Source organism: Apaloderma vittatum, unplaced genomic scaffold, assembly GCF_000703405.1.
Source record: "Apaloderma vittatum isolate BGI_N311 unplaced genomic scaffold, ASM70340v1 scaffold1844, whole genome shotgun sequence".
In the NCBI taxonomy this organism is placed as follows: Eukaryota; Metazoa; Chordata; class Aves; order Trogoniformes; family Trogonidae; genus Apaloderma; species Apaloderma vittatum.
In genome coordinates, this window is record NW_009711875.1 from 1 (window position 1) to 9,906 (window position 9,906).

Here is a 9,906-nt window from a genome sequence, read left to right on the forward strand (position 1 = left end):
CCGTGTAGTGGGGGGTGCCGGTGCAGGCCCGAGTGTGGCCTGGAAACGCGCCCTGAAGGAGACGCTCGCTGTTGTTGGGGAGCTCTGTGTGTTCTGTGCTGCGGCTGGGAGGTGCTCAGGTGGCAGTGAGGGATGGGGCCAGGCTACCTTCAGCTGCCCTGGAGTTTTTCTCTTCTTGGAAAGGGGAATTGTGGCTTTTCTTCATGAAGTAATATTTAATCGGTATTTGCATTCTCCAGCTAGCTAGTAATTCCTTCCTGTCAGAGCCTTTGGTGTAATGAAACTGTCCAGGGAGCTCTAAATCCGTGTTGCTTATAATGAGAATGGCCTAAAAGCAAAACGGAGCACCGTGTTCAGTGTTGTCACAAAGAGCAAAGCTAGTTTGTCCAGCAGTTGCAGAAGCATATTTGTCAGCACAGGGAGCAGATGCTAAGTTCCCTGAATAGATACGACCAAGAAGCAATTCATAAGTACTTTTCCCCTGAGTTATTCTTTTCCCTCTCTTCCATTCTGATTCTAATACTATTAGGTTTTGGATGCAACAGAACATAACTTTGAACTTGCTTTTCTCATTCCTCAGGATTATTGAGCTGTGTCATCAGTTCCCTCACGGTATCACAGACCAGGTGATCCAAAATGATATGCCTCACATGGAAGCCCAGCAGCGAGCCATGGCAATCAACAGGCTGCTCTCAATGGTAGGGTGATCTCACCTTCCTCTTGTTGCTAGCTTGGATCACTCTTTGAACACGCAGTCTGCATGATAGCAACCTGTTGGGCAGGGTTTTCAAATGAATCCCATTGGATTTAGCAGCATTTGCCATAATGTACAGTTGCTGTAGCTTACTTTTGGTTACCGTAAGCATTTACAATTGCCAAAGCCAATTAAAACCTACCTCAACTTACTCTTAAAAAACTTTCCCTTCTGTAATACAAAGTTGACATGTTCTTAGGTGAGGAAGCTATCACTGAGAAGTACCACATTTGGTTTTTTTGATATGTATGTAGAGTTCTTTGGTCTTTTTTTCCCTGTGTATTACTTTGTAAAGCAGAATGTGATACCATGGTCTAATGTAACAGTAGTGTGCAAGTGTAGCTACAGTGTTCAGCAGTTGGGAAGATGACTGCAGGTGATAACCACAAGGCCCATAAATGATGGGGAATGATTTAGCTAGAGGTAAAAGAATGGATGTTAGCCGATGCTCTTATGCAAAAGTCTCTGAACCCCTCATAAAGTCCTAAGGTGGATTACTCTGATAATGAGCATGTGAACATGTGAAACATTTCAAGGTATTTCTTTGCATCTTCTGTAAATTTCCCACATCTCACTGAACATCTTTCTTTACTGTATCAGGAGTCAGCCTAAGATAAGAGCAAGGATTGCAGTCAGCTACTTCTGCCAGCTCTTCAGGAACAGATCATAGCTGTTTTGTCTTCGTTCAGTGCAGCATACGCTTGAGCATCACCTAAATGTTCAGAGTCTTTAAAGATCAAGATTCCTTTTGATTCCTTAGCAATCTGCTTCATGACCATGGGAAGTCAGGAGATAAAACAGACTGGTGCAGCGGAGAGGGCACTGTTGAAAAGAAGGGCTTTCTCAGAAAGAGAGGTGTTGGAAAGTATCCAAACTGAGTGAGGTGTTTTGGTTTGGTTTTATTAATAACTGAAACTTCGTAGCTTGGGCCACAGTTGGTGGCACTGGAAGTAATCTAATCTTTCCCTTTTGCTTTTTCTGTTACAGACATGAGATTTAGCAGTACATTGGATGTGGCCTTGTGTGTTCAATAACTTTTGAAAGGGCTCACCAGATTTCTCAATGAGGCTTCAGAATAGTACGGTCTCCAGAAGTTGTTTAAAACAGATACCTTGGGTAGCAGGGAGTGTTTGGGGAGATCTAGTAAGTACCTCAAACATGGGGGAAAACTGCAGAGGGAGCTCAGCCCTGATAAACAGCGTCAGATACTTGAGATAAGCTGCAAGGAATTAATCTGTAGAAAAGCATTGAAGGGAGTCATCTTGAGATGTGAGCTTTAATCGACCACATAGTGCAAATCTATAAGAAACAAGGCTGTAACTATGGGGAAGGGATTAGCTGTCAATGAAAGAGCCAATGTTAGTTAATGCTGTTATACACAGTTATGCTTTTGGGCTTGTGTAACTGCTTGCCCCTTCAAAATAGAAAATAACAATTTTCCTGGCCTAGGCACAAGTGTCATGGCCAGAATAAATGTTTTATGTGTGAGAGATGCTGGTAACGTGCCTCAGAGAGACACTGTCAGTCCTGGCTGGCAGTTTTCCAGTAGTCTCTACTTTGGAAAGAAAAAAATAGGACTTTTCCACTGAAACTCAGAATTTTTCAAAACTTGTGCAGTAAAGCTCCAACATGATTTCTGGGTAGTCATGCAAATGAATGTTTTGGTGGAAAGCAAGAGTGAAGTATACAAGAACTTGATGTCCCTTGTACATTGTGAATAGCTATAGGACAAGAGGGAACGGAATTAAGTTGCACCGGAGAAGTTTAGGTTGGATATTAGGAAAAACTTCTTCACTGAAAGGGTGGTGAAGCATTGGAATGGGTTGCCGAGGGAGTTGGTGGAGTCACCATCTCTGGACATGTTTAAAAAACGGCTGGATGTGGCACTTCAGGAGATGGTTTAGTGTTAGGGTGGTGTAGGGCTGTAGGTTGGACTTGGTGATCTTAAGGTCCTTTCCAACCTTGGTGTTTCTATGATTATAAAAGTTGGGAGAAATAACAGGAAATGCGTAGATGTGGGAAGGGTCAGGAACTGTATTTGTTATAGTTGATGATAAGTGAATACTTGTTGGGGAAAAAAATATTGGCAAGGATATTACTAGTGGCTAGAAACATTAGTTGTCCATTTTCTTCATTCAGCTGACATGAAATAAGGTTTTATTTTAGGAGCTTAGAAGATTCTTGCCACGTTCTGAAATGACCTGTTTGAAGCGAAGTAAATGCATTGTGCCCATCTCTCCTAGGGCCAACTGGACCTTCTCAGGAGCAATGCAGGTCTCCTGTATAGAATCAAAGAGTCTCAAAATGCAAGGTAAGCCTCGTGTTTGTTGCATAGATGTATGTGGAACACAATTCTGCAACTCTCTGGTGCTTTAGAAGAAGATTGCTGAGTTCAGGCTTTCTCAGACTGGTGAAGAAGCATGTTTTAGCCTTGGAAGCATGCAATTGTCCCCTTGTAGGCTTCTGCGTACCGACAGATTATTCTAAATTATGCTGTGTTTGACCTTCCCCAGTTGTGTTAATACTTGACAAATTGAGTGACTCCTGCGTAGTCACTTTTCTTTCCTAGTGTACTCTTTTCTCTTTACTGTGGCTTCTCTCTGGCAAGCCTGGCTTGATCCAGAGAGGTTTAGTGTCATGTATTATATTTGCCAATGGCTGGCTTATTGTGTATGGTTTGGGGTTTGGGTTGGTTTTTTTCCTTTTTGCATTGTTTTTTTTCTCATAGTACTTCTTTTCAGTTTAAAATAAATCCGCCTTCTTTCAAATTTTGGACCTTTCAAAAATCCCGATGTCTGTCTTATTTTATAGTAAAATGAAAGGGTCTGACAATCAAGAGAAGCTGGTTTACCAAATTATAGAAGATGCAGGCAACAAAGGTAATTTAAATAAATTAGAATTATGAATGATACTAATCCTGTTTACTTATGCAGCTGTGCCTGTCCCAACTTTTAAATGCTTGTCCAGACAGTATAAAATCTGGATTCCTCATACCAGGTCTGTAGCTAATGTTCCATGTGTCCACTCTAAAAACAGAAGAAAAGATGACATATTTGTCTATTAAACTAACAACCTGTCCTTGATGACTCTTGGTGGGGACTCTTTCAGAATTTTTGGAATATGGATTATCTATGGGACTGTTAAGCTGAGGAATCTGCGGTACGCTTTCTACTTAAAAGAAAATGTGACGTGTATACCGGATTTAACAGGTGTACAGCCAGCAGAAACTGCTAGTAACTGGGGTTTCTCAGCAGTCGTTGCACGCTGTGGTTGAGAGATGGCAGGTAGAACTTGCTGTCCGGTATTTGTTGAAGCGAATGCAAGTTAACTAAAAAAAAAGGAACGTTTCTGTGATGTATTCATGTTGGCATTGAAATGGTGTCCACTTGTAAGAGCTCTGGGAGAAGAGGTAAATGACGGAAGGACACAGCGTGGTGGTTGTGATTATGTTTTTTTAGTTTTGTCAGTTGTTTTTGTTTTGTTTCATCTCTTTCTGTCCCTTTTACTGGGAGTGGCAGGATCAATGATACATCCGAAAGTTGGCAAGTGAGTCAAGCAACGTTGTGATGTGACTTTTGGTTTGTGAGTATGTACAGAAGCAAATGGTTTTCTTCTGTTAATTTCTGTTCACTTTTCTGATTTTAAACAGGTATTTGGAGCAGGGACATTAGATACAAAAGTAATTTGCCTTTAACAGAGATCAACAAGATACTGAAAAACTTGGAAAGCAAGAAACTAATTAAAGCAGTTAAATCTGTGGCAGTGAGTATTTTGTAACTTCTTAAAAACAATTTCAAAAGTTTGCTGCATGCTCTGTATGTCTGAACAGGGGACTGGGAGCAGAGAAACCATGTTTTGCCTCCAGATTTCTTGCTGACTATGCACTAATAGTTGACTGCCTTTAGTACGCAGGCTTGGCGTGCCACAGTCATGAGAGACTGTAATGTTTATTAAATAATCAACATACTACTAACAAACTGATTTAGTAGACACATCACTATTAATATACAGTTTTACAGATTTCTGTGCCTTTTTCTCCTTTTTTTATTTCTTAACTCTTATTTTGCCACGTCTCAGCGACATCCAATGACATGACAAGGGGCAAGGGGTACAAGCTGGAACATACGAGGTTCCACAAAAATATTAGGAAAAACTTTTTCCTTGAGAGGGTGACAGAGCCCTGGCACAGGCTGCCCAGGGAGGTTGTGGAGTCTCCTTCTCTGGAGACATTCAAACCCCGCCTGGACGCGTTCCTGTGTGACCTACTGTAGGTGATCCTGCTCTGGCAGGGGGGCTGGACTGGATGAGCTTTGGAGGTCCCTTCCAACCCCTGACATTCTGTGATTCTGTGATTTTTCTCCTATCTCCACTCAGATAAGCAACCTGCCCGTAATTACTTTTTCTCCATCGGTCCCAGTTTTGCTGTACCACGGTTTGGTATTTCTGATACTGAAGCAATCTCAGCCTGTTATATGGGACTAGTGATATGGTTACCTAGCTGCAAGTGGCCTTGGAAGGTTCCTCTCCCCCAGAGATCCTGAAACTACCTTGAGTTATCTGTTTCATACTGGATTTGTATTGCTTACTTTAAACAATATCTAAGACATTTGATTCTGTTTTAGTCTTGGTTCCTCTGCTTTGTTCCTACTACTCAGTACTTTCTTACGTGCAAACAGAGGATGGCTTAACGTTTTCCATGCCTTTTCTTACACTGTTATAATGCTCATGCAGCATGCTGGTCTCCCTTACCTGCATAATTAGAAATCATTAGTATTAGCATGTTCTTTGGACACTCTCCTGGTTTCCAGCAGAGATTCTGTCTTGTTGCAGAGCCTGGTACACCAGGAAGACCACTTCTTTGTGAATTCTTGGAAGTTTGAAGTTGTGTGCCTTTTTTGTGCACCAGTCTCATCTGCATCATGGCTTGAGTGTGTGCACTTTTTGGAGGGCTGCGTGCAGGGAGGGAGTTGTGAAGTGAGAGTAACTTCTTAAATAAAAATAAAATGGGGATGCAGAAATTGAACATACAGAAGCAGTAGATTTTTCACGTTCTTCTGGGACATGCTGGCTTCATCTAGTCATAAAGGGGACGTAAGGCTGCTAGAATGGCTTCAGTGGTTGTTGAGTAGTCCTTTGCACAACGATTGTCCTTTAACTGGTGACCGATGTCAGGGCTGGAGCAGCATTCCCATTCTTCTCATCTAGGTATGGCAGCAAGGATGGGGCTCTCAAGGGTGAACTTTAGCCGCAGGGTTTAATCCTGTGAGGGTCCTCCTGTCATCAGCGCGTGAGCTGAAACCTGCAGAAACAGTCAAAAGTTAAGTTTGTCTTTGCTGTCTTCTAAAGACGCTTCCCTGCCCTCCTTTGACTTTGGAGAGGGATTAGAGTCAATTGACTAAAATTAAACTCCGAGATCTTCTTCAGTGAGGCTTGTATTGTGTGCACGTTCTTAGTAGGATTGTCTCTTCTAACACTACGTTATAAAATGATTAGGAATGTAAATCTTCTCTTTATCTGCACGTTAACCGAGGGTCAAACACGTTAAGGATAGCTTGAGTCAGCTGGATTGCTGTGCCCTGGGTTTTAGGGGCTATGAACTCACTCTTTTGCAGATATCTTCTCAACTGTTCCTTTCTTAAGGAAGACTTTCAGCTGTTAAGAGCCGTCCACTTTTCTCTGACAGGCATCCAAGAAGAAGGTGTATATGCTCTATAACCTGCAGCCTGACCGGTCAGTGACTGGTGGAGCTTGGTACAGTGACCAAGACTTTGAGTCTGAATTTGTGGAGGTGTTAAATCAACAGTGTTTTAAATTTCTGCAGAGTAAGGTGAGTGCCACTGCTAAAGTCACCTTCCATTTGTTTTGTGTGAGTAATTCTTTATAAAACTAGTGACAGTGTTTGCTGTAAGTGTTGGCCATTGTTATAACTGGATTGGTAAATCTGTACTGGACTGTTACTCTTGTAACAGCAAGGTAGTGGTGTTGCATTTTAATAATGCATATTTTCCCACCCTGTCCAGGGAGTAAAGCCTTCTGTCTCCAAGGCCAAATAACAAGCTGGGCAGCAAAGAACACAGGACCAAAAAATCCAGCAAAAGTCACTGTGTTCCTGTAGAGCTCCTTATTTCTGAGATGGCAGAAGGCAGTACTCGGGCAGCTCTACCTAGAAGACAATTTTCTCAGTTTAACTGCAGGAGAAGCCTTCTCTCTGTTAAATAAATCCCATGCAGATTGCAGCATGCCTCTATTCCATTAAAATGTATTTCGTATGGCTCTGGGTGCAGCAGAAACTTTTATTTTTTGTCAACAGAATGCCAAATACTGATATTCTTTCATATTAATCTAAATAAATCAGTATTTTTTGTGTCATATTTAGTGTAAAATTATGTTTGCTTGTGCATAGTCTTGTGTACATCAGTCTTAAGAATATAACTTTAAATGCTAGATAAAAAACACATCCCAGAAGTGGTTTGGAAAACAACTTTCATACTTCAGTCTGCCTGAAACTGAACTATTAAGGATGCTCTTGGCAGTGTTTACTGACTGTAACTCATCTTTGCTTTTTTCTCAGGCAGAGGCAGCTCGAGAGAGCAAACAGAACCCCATGATACAGAGGAACAGCTCATATGCGTCATCCCATGAGGTGTGGAAATACATCTGTGAACTGGGTATCAGTAAGGTCAGAATAGATTCATCTTACTACTCTCAAAGTTGTCAGTGCATGACGAACTACAGGCAAATTTCGTGAGGGTCCAACGAGTGCTTTAGTACCCTACAGTTACACTAGCGGAATTGGGCTTTGCTGCTTTATTGCTTTTTGAGGAGGGTCATTGATACTGCATGGGATCCCAAGATAGCTCAGACATACGGGGTTTCAAAGATGTATGAAAGAGTTAGCATCCACATCCTTGTGGGTGGAGCAAAATGTGCTTGGAGTGAGCAAAACATGCTTTGAGTAAGTTTCCCTTCAACAGTTTCAATTAGTTTGTAGTCTCAATTAGTTTGTATTTTACAATTTCTCACAGGTTTGCCCGTGCACTTTAAGCAGTTTTGGGGGAGAGCAAACAGAAAAAAAAAGAGAAGGGGAACCCTCCCCCCCATAATTACTGGTCAGCATCAACAGGTGTATCTTCAGAAGTCTCGTGTTTTTCTTCTTTCACAACTGTTTTCCTGTGAAACTGGAAATGTGTTGTGCCAGGGTGTTGTAGACACTTGAGGTGCATTGGCATGTTGTTTTTGGTAAGCCAAGGCTAGTGTGATCCAGAAGTGCTCAGGAGGTAGGAGGTATTTGCTTTTCTTTTTTGTATCTGCACAACACCATAAAGTGCCCAGCGAGAGCAGTGCCTTTATCTGGGCTAGATTCAAACTCTAAGGATTTGTTACTTGCAGTGTTTGCCCATTTCCTCTGTGTGGGACTGATTGGTATGTGCCTTTCCTAATATTTATTTTACATATTGTTTCTCAGGTAGAATTGTCAATGGAAGACATTGAAACCATTTTAAATACGCTGATATATGATGGAAAAGTGGAGATGACTATTATTGCCGCAAAGGAAGGGACAGTTGGCAGCGTGGATGGACGGATGAAGTTATACAGAGCCGTTAGTCCTCTCATACAGCCCACTGGATTAGTCAGGACACCTTGTGGACTCTGTCCTGTAAGTAATTAATTCTCTATAGGAATAGGTGGGTGCATGCAAATGTTGAATACAGTCCCTCAAGTGGCCAGCCAGTACGTTGCAAGATTATTATGCCTGTGAGCGATCCTTGTGGCTTTCTAGTAAGTGCTGTCTGTGTTTCTTATGACTGTTACCTGTGATGCCTTAGCTATGGTGTAAGGGGCAGGTTTTTCCGTTTAGACCAGGATGTTTCCAGTTTAGATCCTGTTTCTTGATTGGACTGTATGTGAAAGGGAGCTGTCAGGTGTAGCCTATTCCAAAGCATGTTATTATATTTTCCTATCCCAAATTTGCCTCTTTGTGTTTTTTAACAAGCTAACTTATTTCTGTCTAGCTTTTGGTCTCTCCTGCTTGGATTGTAAGCTGATAACGTAGGTAAGACTTGCCAGTGTATCTGTTTGTATCACTTACTACAGTGGTGTCTGTTTTGCTTCTCTTACTCAGAGCTGGCATAAGACTTTTTAGATTTTGGGCTCCGTTAGACTACTGCTCTTGTAGTGGGGAAGGAGCAGAAAACATGCAAGCATGTTACCTCCAGGTTAGATCATGCTTGCTGTATATAATTACTGATACAGGGCTTTCTTTTGCAGGTTTTTGATGATTGCCATGAAGGTGGTGAGATCTCTCCATCAAACTGTATTTATATGACAGAGTGGCTGGAGTTTTAAAGTGAAAAGAAAACTGTAAACTGGATTTGTCCTTTACAGCCAAGGTGAAGAAGCAGCCTGCTTTTGAAAAAATGAACTTCTAAATCTGTGAGGTCCATGAGGACATGGAGTGACTTTGTTTTTAATGAAACATAAAATGGCAATATACTAGTTGCGTGGGCAGTCCCATGAGCAGAGTGGAAATGGAGCCGGCACTGAAGATGAAGGCTGAAGTGGAAATGTAGATCCATTCTTGTACCAAAAATGAGTTGTGTGACTTGAAAAGTGCTGTAGAACAGCTGGGTGGGGACACATCGCTTCCAAGGATTGTGTCGAGTACTCCACAGACACTTATTCTGAGTGAGAAGAAAATAAGTCATTAGCTGATCGGAGAAACTTGCTAATGAGCATTGCAAAGAATTAGATCCTAAATTTTGCTTTCAGACTAATGGTTCTGGTGGGTGCATAAGTCCTACAACTGACACTTTTCTCTCAATATAGCTACCATCTAATTGAAGACTAAGAATCTGGTGGGCAAAAGATCCTAACTATGTCAGACAACTGATTCTTTATAATCTTTCTTACCTGCTTATTTATCATTAAATGTCTTGATTCTTTTTGTTTACATCTGTGCTTCATTTCCTTCATTACTGCCATTGCCTGGTGATATATTGGTTGGATTTGTTCCTTCATCTGACAGCTACAAGGTCAGCAGCAGCAGCTCTATGTTGGTGCATTCTGGAAGGTGCAACCTGTACATGGATATGCCAGCTGAAATTTTGAGTAGAAGTGTTCTGAGAAGGTGTGTTTTCCAGAAGAGGGAAAGA

General features: G+C 41.6%; 1 protein-coding gene across 1 annotated transcript; it reads left to right on the top strand.

Annotated features, from left to right (window-relative positions):
• Positions 1–584: 584 nt before the first annotated feature.
• Positions 585–9,571, top strand: POLR3F (polymerase (RNA) III (DNA directed) polypeptide F, 39 kDa). The gene is made up of 8 exons (XM_009867758.1): positions 585–698; positions 2,998–3,065; positions 3,566–3,633; positions 4,404–4,516; positions 6,438–6,581; positions 7,326–7,433; positions 8,220–8,411; positions 9,023–9,571. The coding sequence occupies exons 1-8, from the start codon at positions 642–644 to the stop codon at positions 9,098–9,100; spliced, it is 828 nt and encodes a 275-aa protein (XP_009866060.1). The 5' UTR covers positions 585–641; the 3' UTR covers positions 9,101–9,571.
• The last annotated feature ends 335 nt before the right edge of the window (positions 9,572–9,906 follow it).